Source organism: Halichoerus grypus, chromosome 7 (assembly GCF_964656455.1).
Source record: "Halichoerus grypus chromosome 7, mHalGry1.hap1.1, whole genome shotgun sequence".
Taxonomy (NCBI): Eukaryota; Metazoa; Chordata; class Mammalia; order Carnivora; family Phocidae; genus Halichoerus; species Halichoerus grypus.
In genome coordinates, this window is record NC_135718.1 from 56,104,509 (window position 1) to 56,125,184 (window position 20,676).

A 20,676-nucleotide genomic window follows, 5' to 3' on the forward strand; every position below is an offset into this window, starting at 1 on the left:
CCACAACTTTGGGGTGCCTGGCTGGTTCGGTTGGAGGAGCATGTGACTCTTGATCTTGGGGTCACTGAGTTTGAGCCCCACATTAGGTGTAGAGATTACTAAAAAAAATAAAATAAAAAACTAAACAAAAAAACTTTGGAATCTAACCATGTTTCTCAATGTCACCACTGCTATTTAGCACAGTGGTTAAGAATGCTGGTTCAGAAGCTAGACTTCTCGGGGTTTAAATCCTCACTCCACTACCTATTATTCAGCTGTGATTCTGGACAAGTAGTAAGCTCTTAAATGCCTCAGTTATTATCAGTCAAAATATGTTACCTAACATTAGTGCAGACCACCATCACCTCTACCTTGGATTACTCCAACAGCAACTTAAGAGGTCTCCTGACCTCCAGTCTGGCCCTTCTCCAATCCAGTCTCTTCAGTGCAGCCAATAATCTTTTCTAAAACACAGATCTCATCATGTTACTCCTTACTTTAAATGTATTAATGGTTCACCACTGTCTTCAAGAGAATGTTTAAACTTAACAATGCACAGAAGGCCTTTGAGATCTGGTCCCTGTTAAATACTATCATTCTCTCTTATTCCTATCCTCTGCCTGTCATATGCAAACCATACTAAACTAATTGTAGGTCCTCAGACTTCCTATGGTATTCTTTGGCTCTGGGTATCTGCATATGCTGTTCTCCCTGCCTGCAAACCCTCTCCCTTCTAAACTCTTCTTCCCACCATACACATACTTGCTTAGATCAACAGATACTGTTGTTTAACTTCTTCTTTTGGGTATCACCACTTGTAAGCCTTTCTGACTCCAAGACTGGTTTGGTGCACCCCAACTGGGTCCTTAGCATTCCATACCTACCTATTTTACTCTTTAGATGTTAATCTCACTCATAATTGCTTGACTGTCTTTAGACTGTAAGTTCCTTGAGGATAGTGCTGTGCCTTGTGCACCACTATATCCCTAATGATTAACATAGTGATAGGCACACAGTAGACTTCAATCATTATCTGGTGAATAAATTATTGAGTGTACAGTGCTTGCACACCCTTTTAATGAACTATATATAGAATTTAAATGCTACACCTAACCAATCAAGTCACCAGTTTCTATAGCCCTTTAATGTAGAAAGGATTTCTTATTTTCTACTACGTATCCTATGGAAGGAATGACCTGAATACAAATACACTACATTTTGCAAAATGCAAGTTATCTTAAGTAAGACTAATTTGACTGTTTTGTTTTAGAAGAACCTGTAGAAGATTACATTGACAAAATTCTTAACGCACAGTGAAAAGAGACAATAAAAGGAGTTTTTTTATTCAAAGGTATAACTGGATAAGTAGATTTGTTTACAACCATTCTTGCGAAATACTTTTTAAAAAAATATGACCAACTTCTTTGCAAAGAGCAGACACATACCTCAACTATGATGACCTAATTTTTGGTGGATAATGTACATGATTAGGCAGAAATAGGCAAGCTCACACTGGTAGATTAACTATCAAATACTCAGTCAAAACTCCGTTTGTGGACCCCGCTTCTTGATCGATTTCTATTCCCACTTCGTCTTCTACCATCTTGTCGACTTCCTGACCGACTTCCCTGTCGACTCTGTCTACCTGACCGGCCACCAGATCGACCACCTGACCGGCCCGACCGGCCGGACCGGCCACTTGACCAGCCACTCCTCTGCCTGGAGTTAGAAGATGTGTTTCCATCATAATATTCTTCAATTTCGGGTAACTTGGCTGGCAATGAAAGTATCCAGTCTGAATCATGCCACTCTGCCTGTTGGGGGAATTTAGAGGATTAATATAAATGCAAAATGGAAACCATAAGCAAGCATGTGAGTACAGAAAATTCTTTTTTAATATCCATCATCTATTAGCTAAAGGCCATCTATCCATTTAAATTCAAAGTATCTGAAACAAAACTGAAAACCAGAAAACAAAAACAAAAACATATTCAAAGCTCATTCATTAAAGTTCCTAAATTTTAGTGTTAGGAGAAACTCTCAGGCTCATTTTGAGACTCATAATTTCACACTCAGTTTATACATTCTAAAAGAGAGCACACTGGGGCGCCTGGGTGGCTCAGTCGGTTGAGCATCCGACTCTAGATTTTGGCTCAGGTCATCATCTCAGGGTTATGAGATCGAGCCCTGCATCAGGCTCTGCACTCAGTGGGGAGTCTGCTTGAAATTCTCTCTCCCTCTTCCTCTGCTCCTCCCCCCGACTCTCACACACTCCCTCTCAAATAAATATTTTTTAAAAATTAAAATTAAAAAATAAATAAGAGAGCACTGATTTCTTGGCACAAAACAAGCAGGCCACTAATAAGTAGTGCACTGCTTTCAGTGGTTATATTGACAGAAGCAAGAAGTGAGAGCTAATGATGGAGACTAAAAACCTGTTGAAAATATGGAGCCACTGGAAATAATTTGGTATCGGAGTAAAAAACTCAAGATTATGCAAATCAGCAGCTCATAAGAGCATCACCATGTTATATCCTGCTACATTTACTATTATTCATTGTGATCATGAGTTGTCAAGGAAAGTGAATATTAAAATACCCTGTTGAGGGGGCACCTGGGTGGCTCAGTTGGTTAAGCTACCGACTCTTGATTTCGGCTCAGGTCATGGTCTCAGGGTCGTGAGATCGAGCCCCGAGCTGGGCTCTGCACTCGACGGGAAGTCTGCTTGAGGATTCTCTCTCTCCCTCTTCCTCTGCCCCTCCCCCTGCTTGCACGCTCTAATAAATAAATAAATCTTTAAAAAAAAAAAAAAAGTCTCCCTAATAGTTAGGTATATGGAAATATTTATGGGTTGAAATGATAGAATACCTACAATCTGTTTCAAAAGAATACATACAATTCTTAAACCCCTTCATCTGTTTCACCCAAACTGCCACCCACCTCCCCTCTGGCAACTACTAGTTTGTCTCTGTATTTAAAAATCTATTTTTTTTGGCTCTTTTTTCCTTTGTTCATTTGTTTTGTTTCTTAAATTCCACGTATGAGTGAAGTCATATGGTATTTGTTTCTGTCTTAATCTTACTTTGTGTAAAATAAAAAATAAAAATTTATTTAAGCACACCAGGTGTCATATGGAAGTGTTGAATCACTGTGTTGTACACCTGAAACTAATGTAACACTGTATGTTAACTATACTGGAATTTTTAAGTTTATTTAAGCATTAAATAAAATATTGTTGTCACTTTCTCCTAGTATAATATGGAAGAGAAAGAGACAAAGCTGAGTTTGAAAAAAAAAAAAAAAGCATACATACAGGAGAGTGGGAAAATGGATGGAAGTGACATGAAACCATAAACTGGCTATGAGCTGATCATTGTTGAAGCTGGGTGATGGGTACATGAATATTCATTATGCAATTCTGTTTTTTATATTTGAAATTATTCATAATAAAAATGTTTTAAATTATGATACAGACTAGGGCGCCTGGGTGGCTCAGTTGGTTAAGCGACTGCCTTCAGCTCAGGTCATGATCCTGGAGTCCCTGGATCGAGTCCCGCATCGGGCTCCCTGCTTGGCAGGGAGTCTGCTTCTCCCTCTGACCCTCCCCCCTCTCATGTACTCGCTCTCTCTCATTCTCTCTCTCTCAAAGAAATAAATAAAATCTTTAAAAAAAAAAAAAATTATGATACAGACTAGATATATTACATTAAGGATCGTTAACTGATTTCGGCATAATAATGATATTGTCACTTTTTAAAAATTCCTATTTTTTTAGAGAAACACACTCAATTATTTAACAGATAAAATTTTAGAAATACCTGTAACCTTTCTGACTCAGTTGTGGGAACATCAAAGCAAACACCCTAAAAGCAAAATGAAAACATTTTTATTCAAATGCAGATGAGTTGATTTTTTACCAATACACTAATACTTGCTGGTAATTTTATAGTAGCTAAAAAAAGGGAAAAGATAGGGTGTGTCCCATGAATGTTTGTAAGATTAAAAACAGCTAACATATAATAATGCATGACACAGGGTGGCTGCTTATTGTATTTTCTAAGTCTGAAAAGTAAACACAGTATCTAACAGGAATCTACTACTACTACTAAGAATGTAGAGTATTCTTCAGAAAAGTTCTTGTAGACACTGTAATGTTTAATGTATAAATTCCTTGAAAAATTTAGTGCCGAAAAGTTTGTTTCTATCCTGAAGAGCTGCAGTGTTTATCAGATAATAAGAATGGTATAACCCAAGATGTTTCTTTTTTGGACCTGGTTGCCAATAAATTGAAAGTTAATTTAATTCTCAAGTACGGCAACTAGTTTGGCTTAAGGATCTTGTTATATTTTTCCCTCCCCTCCACATTTTTTCTGAATGAGTATATTTGTCTCATACTTGCCGCAAAACATTCCTGATGGTAACAGTAAACTTTGAGAGAAATGATTCTTTCTAATCAACAATCAAGATAATAAATTCTAGGCTAGAATAAGCCTATGTAGGAAAGTTAGATAAATAAATATCTTTTTTCAAACCATTAAAGAAACAGAGTCACTAAGATTAGAGATGGTTTTAACTTTGCTATTTCAAAAATGTATTAAAATACTAACTTACTTAATTATCCTCATTAACAACCAATAGAGGCCACTTAAAAGTCAATATTGAGTATTCTCTAAATAACAGAGTTGTTTAGCTATTGAAATCATAAGTTACTTAGTCATAGAATAAAACACCACACACAACCACACACAGTATGTATCCAAGAGCAGAAACTTGGATAACTTGGTTATTACACAAACTAAGCAGGATGACTTACAGCTTTCTAGAGGAATGGGTTATTTACATAACTCCCCAAATTTACAACGGGAAACAAACTATCACACAAGAAAACTGTGTTATTCATCTCATTAGACTTCAAAAAAAGAAAGAACAAAATCTGCTAGACATTTAGAGTTGACTGAAAAGCTTTTCCTTGTCTAGAAAAACCTACCATATTTCCTTTTAGGAGGCACATTCTGGTAATTTGGGATACAGCATTACTACTCAGCTTTCTGTTAAGTTCTTTCCATGCACAGCTGATATCCTGTATTTCTTCTGGGCTTTCCAAAGTCATGGTGACAAACCCCTTAAGAAATAAAAGTCACATTATCTTTGGAAAAAAAGCAGCAGCAGCAGGACAATGAAGTTCTAACTCTGCAGCCCTTCATGACGTCACTGTACATTTCTCATGAGCCATCAGTATAACATGGCTGCCAAAACAAGTAACTTTTTTTAAATAAAGATTTTATTTATTTATTTGATAGAGAGAGAGAGCAAGAAAGAGCACACAAGCAGGGGGAGCGGCAGGCAGAGGGAGAAACAGGCTCCCCACTGAGCAGGGAGCCCGATGCGGGGCTTGTTCCGAGAACCCCACGATCATGACCTGAGCCAAAGGCAGATGCTTAACGGACTGAGCCACCCAGGCATCCCAAAAATAACTTCTTTAAAACTATATTAATAGAAGACTAATGTTTACAGATCATTCTTCTTTGTATTTCTGTAAAGACTATATATTTAATTCTAACCAACATGCTTTAAGAGATAATTAAACTAGAGCACCAGAGAAAAGATAAAGTAGTGAAGAACTGAGGAAATGCTGAAAGAGTCAAAGTTAGCTTGGAGTGGAAAAACAAGAAGACATAGATCTCTTTAAACTTTTGAAGGACTATTGCATATCCCAAAATTACTTGTTCTGTAAAACTTCACTAGACAGCAAAAGGATCAACATGAAGAAGATACAGGAAGGGATTCATCTAATAATTTTGTTTTTTTTTTTAAGTCAGCTCTACACCCAACATGGGGCTTGAACTCACAACCCCAAGATCAAGAGTGGCATGCTTTATTGACTGAGCCAGCCAGGAGCCCCTCATCTAACAAATATCCACTGAGTGTCCCCCGTATATGTGCCAGAGACTATAGTAAGTGCTAGAGATTCAGCAGTAAGTAGTCCTTTGTCTCATGCAGGTTACATTCTAGTGTTGGGGGTGGGGATGGTGGGGATGAGGTGGGGTAGACAGTAAACAAATAAGCCAATATGTAAAATGCCAGATAGTAATAAGCATCATAAAGAAAAATACAGCAGGGCAAGGGAATAGAGAGTAAAGGGAAAGGTAAGCTATTTTAGACAGGGTGATCAGGAAAGACCTCTCTGATGTGGTGGTATTTGAAGAGAGACCTAAATAAAGTGAAGGAGGAAGCCATGCGGTAAAAAGAACGAACATCTGAAACACTGCAAGTGCAAAGGTCTTGTGCAGGAGTGGTTTATGTTCGAGTAACAAGTAGGTTAGGGTAGCCGAAACAAGCAAGGACAGAGTGATAAGAGATGATGTCAAAGAAGTACCACTAATACAGTTTCTAAGATATTTAATCAGAAGTTAGATAACCCATCTGCCAAAGAGGGATTCTTTTATTAAATAAGGATTGGGAATAAATGATCTCTTAGGTAGTTCTTAGCTCTAAAGGCTATCTTAATATTTTCCTAAAAGATATGGCTTAAGTATTTTCTTAAGAAGTACTTGATGGGGCACCTGGGTGGCTCAGTCGGTTAAGCATCTGCCCTTGGCTCAGGTCATGATCTCAGGGTCCTGGGATCAAGCCCCGCGTAAGGCTCCCTGCTCGGCGGGGCGTCTGCTTTTCCCTCTGCCTCTCCCTGTGGCTTGTGCTTTCTCTCTTGCTCACTCTCTCTCAAATAAATACATAAAACCTTAAAAAAAAAAAAAAAGTATTTGGTGGGTTATTAGGGAAAGGGTACTTGCTCACTGCTAAAGCATTACCCCACAAATCACTAATTACAAAGAGTAAAAGATACCTTTACAATGGGACTATAGAGCAGTTTCCATTGTAAACAAGTGATCAAACTAAGCATTATTAGTACTAGAACAATCTGACATTATATGCCTCCTGCTGTGATATGGTATGAAGTACATAATATCACCCATAAGGGTACTTTGGCCCAAACGGTTTAACCTGAATGTAAAATCAAGCTTTGATTTTACTTCCAGTTTACAGGAAAGGCTGAATAAAGGCAAAAGTTAAATGATGTATGAAAAGAAAACCATAAAAATCCAGGTAAGAAATTCTAGACTCTGATCTACACAACTAATCTACACTCTTCAAAAAATTAATCAAATTAATAAAAAATGATGGGAAAACAGTTCCAGATTAAGAGAAGCATAACACCAAATGTAACATATGAACTTGAATTGGATCCTGAATTTTTTTTTTTTTTTTAGATTTTATTTATTTGAAAGCGAGAAAGAGAGCACATGCACGTGCACAAGTGCGTGCATGGGGACGGCGGCAGGGGGGCAGATGGAGAGAGACAGGCAGACTCCATGCTGAGTGCATAGTCCAACATGGAGCGCAATCTCACAAATCTGAGGATCCAGATGTTTTTTAAAGATACACAGTGTGGGCGCCTGGGTGGCTCAGTTGGTTAAGCAACTGCCTTCGGCTCAGGTCATGATCCTGGAGTCCCAGGATCGAGTCCCGCATCGGGCTCCCTGCTCAGTGGGGAGTCTGCTTCTCCCTCTCCCGCTCCCCCCTCTTGTGCTCTCTCTCTCTGATTCTCTCTCTCAAATAAATAAAAATCTTAAAAAATAATAATAATAAAATAAATAAATAAAGATACATAGTGTGAGGGGCGCCTGGGTGGCTCAGTCTGTTAAGTGTCTGCCTTTGGCTCAGGTTGTGATCTCAGGGTCCCGGGATTGAGCCCCGCGTCAGGCTCCCTGCTCAGTGGGGAGTCTGCTTCTCCCTCTCTCCCAGTTCATGCTCTCTCTCTCACATAAATAAAATCTTTAAAAAAACATAAATAGGGGCGCCTGGGTGGCTCAGTTGGTTAAGCGACTGCCTTCGGCTCAGGTCATGATCCTGGAGTCCCGGGATCGAGTCCCACATCGGGCTCCCTGCTCAGCGGGGAGTCTGCTTCTCCCTCTGACCCTCCTCCCTCTCGTGCTCTCTGTCTCTCATTCTCTCTCTTGCAAATAAAATCTTAAAAAAAAAAAAAAAAAAAAAAATTTAAAAAAAAAAAAAATAAAATAAAAAAACATAAATAAAATAAAATAAATAAAAAATAAAGATACACTGTTGGGGGGGGCATCTCGGTGGCTCAGTGGGTTAAGGCATCTGACTCTTGGTTTCGGCTCAGGCTCTGGTCTTAGGGTCATGGGATGGAGCCCTGCATCAGGCTCTGCTCTGGGTGTGGAGCCTGCTTAGGATTCTCCCTCTCCCCCGCTGCTCAAGCTCTTTCTCTCAAAAAAAAAGAAAAAAAAAAGATACATAGTGGCAGGGGGTGGGGGGAGAGTTGGGACACATGAAGTCACCCCCAGCAAAATTACATTTGACTAAACCATTAACACTTGCCAGAGAGAAAACATTAGACACCCCAGATGTACTCCCATATACTACCAAATTGTCACATGCAAGTTTACCTGCCCTTTTTGTTCTCCTCTTCCACCAACTCTCCCTCTTTCTCTCAATCTCTCTGTCCCCACCCAGACATCAGAGAGCTTTCTTGCTGAGAGGTCCTGTTATCCAGGGATTCTCCTCACTTATACCTTGATGAGTAGTAAATCTTTGAACTACTTGCAACCAATGGGTCTGGTGTGGTTTGTTTTGACATCTGATACTAACCCAGCAGGGGGGCCAGGTAAGGTGGTGTCAAACTACACACATACCCCACCCGCACACACATAGCCGCTCAACATATACAGGTAATCCTAACTTTGCATGGCACTGTGTTAAATGCACAGAATCTATGCTTTGATTTGCATGGTTCCATGGCAACTTACAAAATAAAGAATAGGGTCTGCTGTGTAAGTTTTAGTTAACACAGTACTGTGCAAAGTGAAAGTCTCCTGTCTTTCTCTCCAGATAGATGGATTATCTATGGTTCAATTTTAATCTTTTCTCAATCATACATGATTTTCTCACAGATTTCTACCTTATCAGAGGTGATCAAAGATCGTGGTTCAAAACTTGATGCACCAGAGATGTGGGCTAATGCTGCAGCCAATGCATCCACTGCCCCTTTCTCTTCTATCAATCTCTGAGCTGATGGTCGGAAAAAATCAACAGCAGCGTAAGAAACGGAAGCCAGAGACCTATGGTTTAAAAATAGTAAATTTTCTTGGTCAAGACAAAGGTAAAAAATTAAAAGATAAGAGAATGAATGGGAAAAGAAAGAGCAACGTTTTCGTATTTTAACATAACTAAAAGTCTGCTGGTAAAACTGGTGATTAAGTTTTCTGATATTTGAACTAGGAGAGCTTAAAGATGAATAGCCTAATACAAAAGAAAAACTTATTCAGCAAGTTCAGAAAGCATACCTGATGGCATCCATGCTTTTAGATTTAACTAAATCCATTGTAGAAGGAACACCTACACGTTTAAAAGTAATTCCCTGAAAATGAAAGAATTACATTAAAGAAAAATGGAAGTCTTTACAATTAATTCCTAAATTCATATAGTTTGTTGAATTTCCATTTCTTGGACTTAAAGATTTCCAAGCCCCAGTAGATCAAAAGACCTGCTTTTTCTAATAAATCATCAATTACAAATTCTAGGAAGAGGAAAAAAAATTTAATTGCCCTTAGTTACAATCACGAAATTTCACTTGCAAAATAAAGCTGATTCCAAAAAAGGAAAAAAGATGCTCATCACCTCTATCAACTTTTTTTTCTTATTACCCTATCTCATTTTACAAAGTAGATGAAATAGTGTTTAAAAACACACATCATGAAAATAGGAAAAAATGTAAAATACCACACACACACACACAAAAAAAAAAAAAACAGGCCACAAAAAATGTATATAATTTCTTATAGAAACTGGCCATGTACCATTACTCAATATAATCTTAACAAATACACCAAGACTATGGCAGTCACCCCTTTATAATGCTAGACTATGAGATACTGAAATCACAATGCACTTCTGATTTTAGAATCAAGGGAGAAACTCAAGGGAAAAATGAGAAAGTCAGCTCTTCTGTCTTCACAATAAAAGCTGTATCAAAACAAAGTCTTCCAGCTCCTATAAATTTAGCTCTCCACATGCTTCACATCCAAATGCAGCTTAAACTGAGAAAAGTTATAAGCATCTATTTGTGAGAACAAATATAAAAAGAACTCTTTTCTAAGACATCATTTAGATAATTAAGACTGAAATAATTTAATTCTACTTACTGCTTTTTGTTCCACATATCTTAGTTGACCTCTTTCTCTGGGTTGATAAAAACATACGCAAATCCCTGTCCGGCCAGCTCTACCTGTACGTCCAGAACGATGAATATAGGACTCAACATCCTGAAAATAAAAAGAGGCAATACATTTTTTTAAATCTGGCAAAAAAAAAAAAAAAATCTGGCAAGTGACAGTCATTCCAACAACCAAATAATAACGCTAACAATAACAAAACTACTACTACCAATGATAACATTTTTATTTCAAACCTATTGCTCTTTCAACATCCCGAAGAAATTTTATGCTGAGTTTTTGGATTAAAAGGAATAGGATTTAAAATCTTTTTATCCACCTCATCCCAGGGCTCTTCATATGACAACTTTTTATAATCCCTTTGCATGATTCCATGCTTCAAATCCAAATAAAGAAGTTAATCATTTGCTAAGGCATCAGATTCTGACCAATTTAACACTACATTAGTAAAAAATGGCTAACAGCAAGAACAGATAACATATTTTTCATATCCCAAGCAGTATCTTATAAATAAAATAGCAATTTACACAGCTGTTCTTATATTCCCTAAATAAAATTTCATTTCTTACCTGGGGAGGAGAACTTTGAATCACCAGATCAACCTCAGGAATGTCCAAACCACGGGCAGCCACATTGGTTGCCACCAAAACTTTAAAACTACCTTCTCTGAAGCCTTTCAGTGTAATTTCTCTTTGTGACTGTGCAATGTCCCCATGTAAACATTGGGCATTCTATTTGAAAAAAGGGAAAAAGTAAGTGTACAACTCACACTTGTAATTAATAGCACCCTAACACCATGTAGTCTGTGCTCTTTGTTGTTGTTGTTGTTTTTTAAAGATTTTATTTATTTATTTGACAGAGAGAGACAGAGTGAGAGAGCAAACACAAGCAGAGGGAGCAGGAGAGGGAGACGCAGACTTCCCACCGAGCAGGGAGCCTGATGTGGGGCTTGATCCCAGGACCCTGGGATCATGACTTGAGCCGAAGGCAGACGCTTAACGAAGTAATCTCTACACCCAACATGGGGCTCAAACTCATTACCCGAAGATCAAGAATCAGACGGTTCACTGACTAAGCCAGCCAGGTGCCCCAATATTCTTAGTTTCTGATAATTATAGTAATGCATGCTTATCATTCAAAAAGACCAAATGTTACAGAAAATATTTAACACAGGGTGCCAGGGTGGCTCAGTCGGTTAAGCACCTGCCTTCGGCTCAGGTCATGATCTCAGGGTCCTGGGATCGAGCCGTGTTAGGCTCTCTGCTCAGCAGGGACTCTGCTTCTCCCTCTCCCTCTGCCACTCCCCCTGCTGTGCACGCGTGCTCTGTCAAATAAATAAAATCTTAAAAAAAAAATATTTAACACAAAATGTAAAAGCTTCCCTCAATATCAGCCTCCTAATAATTCACTAACAGTTTGGTGAATATTCCTCCAGATATATTTTTTTAAAACACACATACAGGGGCTCCAGGGTGGCGCAGTGGGTTAAGCGCCTCTGCCTTTGGCTCAGGTCACAATCCCAGACTCCTGGGATCGAGGCCCACGTCGGGCTCCCTGCTCAACAGGGAGTTTGCGTCTTTCTCCCTCTGCCCCTTCCCCTGCTCATGCTCTCTCTCTTCCAAATAAATAAATAAATAAATCTTAAAAAAAAAACAACATACACACGCATACACAACCCACATGTAACAGCATACACTATAATTTATGCATCTACTTATAAAATGGGATCATACTACATAATCAGTTTTGAAACCTGCTTTACAAATTATCTTAGCTATTTTTCCACATCTATAACTCTACTTCATTTTTTAAAAACTGTGTATGATTTCATCATATGATGTAGTACCATTTATTTCAGCACTATCCTATTGATGACCATTTGGATCATATCCAAAGTTTTCTTCACCTTTAGAAACAATACTACATTGTATGAACAACGTTGTACTTGTATCTCTGCCCGCCCCCCGTCCCCGTATATGTGTATTTCAGTAGGACACATATCTAGCAGGTGAATTTCTAGGTCAAAAATTATGAACATTTTAATAGCTATTGCAAAACCGTGTTGTAAAAAGAGGTTCTGGGGGTGGGGGGCGCCTGGCTGGCTCAGTGGGAAGAACATGCAACTCTCAATCTGGGGGTCGTGAGTTTGAGCCCCACATTGAGTGTAGAGATTACTTAAATACATACATAAACTTAAGGAAAAAAAGGGTTGTGCCTATTTACTCGTCAACATTTATGAGTCTTTAGTTCATCCATACCCTACATCCATGTATATTATGAATCATTATAATCTTTGTGAATCTAATAGGCAAAAATGATTTCCCAATGTTTTAATTTACATTTCTGTAATATTCAGTAAGGTTGAACCTATTTTTATACAATTTATATATTCTATTTGTACTGCAAATAATTTTTCTATTACAAACGAATGTCCTAGCATTCTAGCTGCTATTAAAATTTAAAAGTTCAGGGGTGCCTATGTGGCGCAGTTGGTTGAGGAGCTAACTCTTGGTTTCGACTCAGGTCGTGATCTCAGGGTCCTGGGATTGAGCCCCATGTCAGGCTCTGTGCTCGGTGCAGAGTCTGCTTGACACTCTCTCCCTCTCACTCTGCCTCTTCCCCCTGCTCGCTCTCTCTAAAATAAATAAAATCTCTAAAAAAAATTTTTTAATGTTTTAAAAGGTTCATAACAATGATTTAACCCTAACCCTAAAAAAAATTTTTTAATGTTTTAAAAAGTTCATAACAATGATTTAACCCTAACCTTAGTAACTAAGCCTAATGCATTCATGAGTGAATTCACCGAGTACTTGCTATGCACCAGATTCTGGAACAATCATAAAGAAACAGCCCTGGGACATACAAGTTGACAGGCATTTTCAGTACAGTATGATATGTACTATAACCAGGTGCAGGGTGCTACTGGAATACTTAAGGGGGAAACCTAACTTAATTTTGTTTAAGGGGAAGTCAGCACTGAAGGTGAGACCTGACATATAATAAGAACTAGTAGGTAAAAGGAAGAGCAGGAGGCTAGGGAGTTCTGGGCAGAAAAAAATTTCATACATAAACAGTGTGTCTGGGAACTACAAATATATGAGTATTACTGAACCATAGTGTGAAAGGGGAAAGTGATGAGAGATGAAGCTGGAAAGGAATATGAATTTTATCCTGTGGACAACATGAACTGAGTGACTGGAAGCAGGAGATTATCATGAACATACTTGCATTGTAGAAGGAACACTCTGGTTATAATGTGTAGAATGTATTAGAAAAGAGAAAGGCAAAAGCCAGGGAGACCCAGGTAGCAGGCTCTTGTAGAAATCCAAAAGAGGTCAGTGGCCTCACCAAGGCAGTGGCAATGCCCATCTATTCATCCAATAAATATTTAGTGATCTACAACATATTGGGCACTAAGGATAAAATAGCAAACAAAAATAAGATCGCCTCCATCCTCACAGTCTTTATACTTTGGTAGGGGAGATGGAAACTAATCAAATAATGAGGCATGCAAATAAATTTAGCCAACAAGTGTAACTGATATTGCACCAGTCTAAGAGGCAAAGAGCATTTATTGATTTATTTTTAGAGAGGGAGAAGTGGGGAGGCAGAGGGAGAGAGAGAGAATCCCAAGCAGGCTCCACATGGAGCCTGACACGGGGCTCGATCTCACAACCCTGAGATGATGACCTGAGCTGAAATCAAGAGTCAGATGCTCAATCGACTGAGCCACCCAGGCACCCCATGGCAAAGAACATTTACAAGAGGACAATCTGACCTATTTTGGGGCAAGGAAGAATTCCCTGTAAGTGGTGCTCTGAATTTTTATCTGAAAGATGAGCAGGAGTTGCTAGGCAAGAAAGATTACAAGTTCAAGAGCCCTGTGGTGAGAGGAAACATGGCAAGTATGGAGAGCATGCAGAATGAGGAGAAAGTATGATAAAATGAAGCTGGAAAGGTAAGTAGGGGCTAGGCCATAAATAAATCCAAGAACTATTGGTAGATGAAATTGGGAGGAGCTAGTGAAGGGAGGAGAAATGAAATATAAAGGAAAGAAACATTATACATGACTCCCAGATTTCAAGCTTCTGAAACAGTAGTAAGAAAGAAACAGACCATTTTGAGGGTGCCAGGGTGGCTCAGTTACGTGTCTGATTCTTAGTTTCGGCTCAGGTCGTGATCTCATGGGTCATGGGGAGCCTGCCTGAGGAGTCTCTCCCTCTGCCCCTCCCCCCACTCTCACTCACACTTGCTCTAAGGTAAATCTTCAAAAAAAAAAAAAAAAAGAAACGGACCATTTTATTTTATTCTAAAGTTTTTATTTATTTATTTGACAGAGAGATACACAGCAATAGAGGGAACAAAAGCAGGGGGAGTGAGAGAGGGAGAAGCAGGCTTCCTGCTGAGCAGGAAGCCCAATGCGGGGCTCGATCCCAGGACCCGGGGATCACGACCTGAGCCGAAGGCAGACGCTTATCGACTGAGCCACCCAGGCGCCCCTGAAACGGACTATTTTAAACCATGGGAGATAGGATCCAAAAATACTTTGTAGTTAACTGAACAGCAAATGGTAAGGAAGAAAAATCAAGGGTGATGTGTAGATTTCTGACGTAGTCTATGGGTAGATGTACCATTTAACAATAGGGAATGTTTGGGGCGCCTGGGTGGCTCAGTCTTTAAGTGTCTGCGTTTGGCTCAGGTCCTGATCCTGGGGTCCTGGGATCGAGCCCCGCACTGGGCTCCCTACTCAGGGGGAAGCCTGCTTCTCCCTCTCCTACTCTTCCTGCTGTGTTCCCTCTCTCGCTGTCTCGGTCTGTCAAATAAATAAATAAAATCTTTAAAAAAAAACAACCAAAAAAAAACAATAGGGAATGTTGGAGACAGAATGGGTATAGGAAAATAGAAAAGAAGGAATTCAATTTTAGGTACCCAATAATGGGTTGCGGTGTTTGTGGTCAGTAGGATAAACATAGGTCTAGATTCTGGAGACAGAGCTAACCTGGAAAAAGATTTAAACATTATCAGCATATGCACAAGAGCCACAGGAGTGATTAGTTATATGCATCTACATATGTAGCTATACTTCTTTATTTCTATACTTATTGTCTGCTTGCTGTTAAGAAAACCATTGTGCTAAATGCTTTAAATAAATGACTTCATTTAAACCTTAAAAGTGGAAAAAATTTATTTTTAATATCACTTATTTATTTGAGAGAGAGAGAGTAAGCAAGCGAGCATGTGAGCAGAGTGGGGAGGGACAGAGAGAGAGAGATAATCCCAAACAGGGATTCTGTGGAGCCTGACAGGGGGCTCGATCCCACCACCGAGATCATGACCTGAGCTGAAATCGTCGGATGCTTAACTGACTGAGCCACCCGGTGCCCCATTAATATCACTTTTTAAAAGGGAAACATGGGCAAAGAAATATGGAGTGACTTCAAGGTTACACAGCTAGTAATACAACTGGGATTTAAACCCTAATATGTCTGACTCCAAAGTCTGTGATATAAATCACTATGCTCAGGAAGAATCCATCGAATGAGAAGAAACAAGTACAGACGTTAGATCTGTGAGGAATGCCAATATTTAAAGTATGAACAAGAATACAAAAAGAGGGGCGCCTGGGTGGCTCAGATGGTTAAGCGTTTGCTTTCGGCTCAGGTCATGATCCCAGGGTCCTGGGATCCAGCCCCGCATCGGGCTCCTGGCTCAGCAGGGAGCCTGCTTCTCCCTCTCCCTCTGTCTCCCCACACTGCTGATGCTCTCTCTCTCTCTCTCTGTATCTCTGTGTCTCAAATGAATAAATAAAATCTTAAAAAAAAAAAATACAAAAATACCTCAACAAAACTGAGAAAGGTTAGCCAGAGAAGGAAGAAAACCTTTGTGATATCACAGAACCCAAGGTAAGAGAAATGCTCAAGAAAGGAAACCTTATTGCCTTACTGGTGCTTTTTTTAAGTCATAAACAAACATACTTTAAAATAAATTGGACGGTTTTTCATAGTAAAATTTTCAAATCCACTTTTTAAAAAATTTTATTTAAATTCAATTAATTAACATATAATGTATTATTAGTTTAAGAGGTAGAGTTCAGTGATTCATCAGTTTTACACAATACCCAGTGCTCATTACATCATGTGCCCCCCCAATGTCCATTACCCAGTTACCCCATTCCCCTACCCCCCCTCAAAGTCACTTTTAAAAAATTTGATACAGGGGCGCCTGGGTGGCTCAGTTGTTAAGCGTCTGCCTTCAGCTCAGGTCATGATCCCGGGGTCCTGGGATCAAGTCCTGCATCAGGCTCTCTCCTCAGCAGGAAGCCTGCTTCTCCCTCTCCCACTTCCCTGCCTGTGTTCCCTCTCTCTCTGTGTCTCTGTCAAATAAATAAAATCTTTAAAAAAATTTGATACACTGATTTTTTTCACTTGATAATTAGTCCTAAAAAGGGACATAATACATTTATATTACCAGTGATGGTTTCCAGGTCTCCAACTTATGAGTAAATTATTTTCCAAAAGTTTGTGTGCATGCATGCGTGGGTGTGTGTATGTATGCGTGTGATTGTTTAGAATTAAGAAAGCATTGTTCTGGGGCGCCTGGGTGGCTCAGTTGTTAAGCGTCTGCCTTCGGCTCAGATCATGATCCCAAGGTCCTGGGATCCAGCCCCACATCCATCGGGCTCCCTGCTCAGCGGGAAGCCTGCTTCTCCCTCTCCCACTCCCCCTGCTTGTGTTCCCTCTCTCGCTGTCTCTCCCTCTGTCAAATAAATAAATAAGATCTTAAAAAAAAAAAAAAAAGAAAAAAGAAAAAAGAAAAGAAAGCATTGTTTTGGTAAAACCTGACCTTAAGAAAAAAATTACAATTTAAAAATAAAAAAAAAGAAACTAACCACTAAAGTTCTCCCATTAGTCCCTAAAATCCTGTATCACTGATAATGATGTGCTACTACTACTTTTTACCTAAACAATAAACCAGCAGAGGAGAAACTGCATTGCTCTCAACCATAGAAGCTGGTTAGCATCCAGTAAGAGGGGAATTCTCACCCATCTTTGCAGCAAGGCAAGTCCTCCCTATGAGATAAAACAATAGCTTCTGCAACACTATTGCTGCTGAGTGTTCTAAAGCAATAACAGGAAAGGTAAATCAACTACCCTTGATCACTTTCACTATTTAGCAATTGTCGTCCGTGTATACTGTATAAAGAGCTAAAACTATAGTCAGTTAAAATGATACTGGGGAAGATGTCGACAGCATAGTCTTTGAATCTCCAGTTCCCATAAAAAAACAAACGGAGCAATTAGGATAACAAACTTAAAAATCCACAGACATCTATGACAAAAGTAAGAGAAATATTTTCATGATTTCCAAAACATGAGCAGGTAGGGACAAGACCTGTATATATGGGGCAGGGGGGAGATTCGCTGGTCCTAAGAACAGATAATCCCTAGAAAGCACAATGGACCAATTTGAGGATAGCAGCTGAAACTGGGAGAGTTTTTGTACACTGAAGGGCGATTGTCAGGATCCAGAGGTAAGGTGTGAAAGAGGCTGGAGCAGCTGGACCCTTTATGAACTTTCAAAATTTACTTTTTTTTTTTTTTTTTTAAGATTTTATTTATTTATTTGAAGAGAGAGACACAGCGAGAGAGGGAACACAAGCAGGGGGACTGGCAGAGGGAGAAGCAGGCTTCCCGCCGAGCAGGGAGCCCGATGCAGGGCTCGATCCCAAGACCCTGGGATCACGACCTGAGCCGAAGGCAGACGCTTAACGACTGAGCCACCCAGGCGCCCCTGAACTTTCAAAATTTACAAACCAACGCTCCCTTGCCAGGACAAAGGCCCACAGTAAGGAGACAGGGTTGGACCTAGGATCCAAACTGAGGATGCCAGGGATCACAGAAGCAAAGGAAAAGAAGATCCAGATAAAAATGAGGGAAAAGACAGCCAGAGCTCAGAAAGTAGGAGATCTTTTCTTTTTTAAACAGCTTTATTGAGATATAATTTACACACCAAACAATAACAGAAGCAGCAGCTCTACAGCTGTGAAGCTTGAAAACTATTCTGACCCATGCCTCCCCATTTAAAGTTCATAAAGATTAATTTCACCCAAGGGGTGCCGGGCTGGCTGAGTCAGTACAGCATGCGACTCTCGATCTTAGGGTTGAGTTTGAGCCCCACGTTGGGTATAGAGATTACTTAAAAAAAAAAAAAAACTTAAAAAAAAAGATTAATTTCACCTAAAAATGAGCAATAGTAAAGATCACAATTCCTAACACCAAAAAAACCCAAATAATCCAATTAAAAAATGGGCAAAAGACATGAACAGACATTTCTCCAAAGACATACAAATAGATGGTCAACAGACACATGAAAAGATGCTTAATATCACTCATGACCAGGGAAATGTAAATCAAAACTACAATGAACTATCACCCTACACTGTCAGAATACCTAAAATCAAAAACACAAGAATCAGCAGGTGTTGGCAAGGATGTAGAGAAAAAGGAACCCTGTGTACTGTTGGTAGGAATGCAAACTGGTGCTGCCGTTGTGGAAAACAGTATGGAGGTTCCCTGAAAAGCTGAAAATAGAGCTACCCTATGACCCAGCAATTGCACTACTGGGTATTTACCCCAAAGATACAAATGCAGTGATCTGAAGGGGCACATGCACCCCACTGTTTATAGCAGCAATGTCCACAATAGCCAAACTATGGAAAGAGCCTAGATGTCCATCGACAGACGAATGGATAAAGAAAATGTGGAATATATATATATATATATATATATATATACACACACACACAACGGAATGTTATGCAGTCATCAAAAATTGAACTCTTGCCATTTGCAATGACGTGGATGGAACTAGAGGGTATTATGCTAAGCAAAATAAGTCAATCAGAGAAAGACAATTATCATATGATCTTGCTAATATGTGGAATTAGAGGAACAAGGCAGAGAATCATGGGGGAAGAGAGGAAAAAATAAAATAGTACGAAACCAGAGAGGGAGACAAACCATAAGAGACTCTTAATCTCAAGAAACAAACTGAGGGTTGCTGGAGTGGTGGGGGGTGGGAAGGATGGGGTGGCTGGGTGATGGGACACTGGGGAGGGTATGTGCTATGATGAGCGCTGTGAATTGGGTAAGACTGTTGAATCACAGACCTGTACCCCTGAAACAAATAATACATTATATGTTAATTAAAAAATAAATTAAAAAAAAAAGTTAGAAAGAGAGGCTACCTAAGCTACCCTAACATCCAGTAATTGTACTACTGGATATTTACCCCAAAAATACAAAACACTAAATCAAAGGGATACATGCATCCTTGTTTATTACAGCATTATTTACAACAGCCAAACTATGGAAGCAGCCCAAGTGTCCACTGACAGATGAACGGATAAAGGAGATATGGTATGCATATACAATGAAATATTATTCAGCCATAAAAAAAGAATAAAATCTTTTTTTATGGCTGAATAATATTTGCAACATGGATGGAGCTGGAGAGTATGATGCTAAGTGAAATGAGTCAGAGAAGGACAAATACCGTATGATTTTACTCATATATGGAATTTAAGAAAACAAATGAACAAAGAAAAAAAAAACAAAAAAGGGAGAAAGATAAACCAAGAAACAAACTCTTAAATACAGAGAACAAACAGATAGTTACCAGAGGGGAGGAGAGTTGGGGGAGGGGTGAAACAAATGATGTGGATTAAAGATGCTCATCATCATGAGCACTAAGTAATGCATAGAATAGGTGAATTCTATACTGTACACCTGGAAATAATATAACACTGTATGTTAATTATACTGGAAATAAAATTAAAAACTTAATTAAAAAAGACCACAGCTGAATCCCACAAAAAGTAATTAGAAGAGGGAAAAAATAAGCAGAATAATATCCCCACAAATCATGAAAGAGCTCTAGAAAGGCATGCCCAACAAAACAAATGGAAAGTATAACATTATGTGTCTGAATAAGCTAAGAGAAATTTTTAAATAATACATGAAAGAACAAGAAAAATCAAAACGAGAAAAACAAAAAAGGAGGTGAAATGACTCAACCAAGAAGCAGAAAGATAAAGACTCTTCACAAATGAAGACTTTACCGGAAGGAATAGAAGACTGAGCAAACATAAGAGCTAATGCCTTAAAAATAGGAAATCTTGAAAAAGTGAAATAAAGAGATGAAAAGGATTTGAGATAAAGTGACAAAGAAGAGGAAAAAAAAAAGAAACCAACATAGAAAGAGGACCCTAAAGAAAAAAAAGGCAATCAGACAAACCAAACACCAAAAAATTATAATTCAAGAAAATTTTGCTGAAATATTAAAAAATGTATTTGAAGCTACAGGGTACCCACAAAAAGTGACCACGAACAATACAAAATACATTCAAATAAAACTACTGATTAAAAAAAAACAACTACTGATT

General features: G+C 39.0%; 1 protein-coding gene across 2 annotated transcripts in view; it reads right to left on the reverse strand.

Annotated features, from left to right (window-relative positions):
* Window positions 1–1,293: 1,293 nt before the first annotated feature.
* Window positions 1,294–20,676, reverse strand: part of DDX50 (DExD-box helicase 50) — a 37,289-nt gene continuing 17,906 nt past the window's right edge. For both annotated transcript variants that reach the window (XM_036113824.2, XM_036113827.2), the window contains 7 exons: window positions 10,802–10,963; window positions 10,203–10,322; window positions 9,345–9,418; window positions 8,960–9,119; window positions 4,967–5,101; window positions 3,798–3,842; window positions 1,294–1,793 (listed from right to left, as the gene is read on the reverse strand). In XM_036113824.2, the coding sequence (XP_035969717.1) occupies window positions 1,515–1,793; window positions 3,798–3,842; window positions 4,967–5,101; window positions 8,960–9,119; window positions 9,345–9,418; window positions 10,203–10,322; window positions 10,802–10,963 (975 nt within the window). In that variant the 3' untranslated portion in view covers window positions 1,294–1,514. The remainder of the gene's footprint in view (window positions 1,794–3,797; window positions 3,843–4,966; window positions 5,102–8,959; window positions 9,120–9,344; window positions 9,419–10,202; window positions 10,323–10,801; window positions 10,964–20,676) is intronic.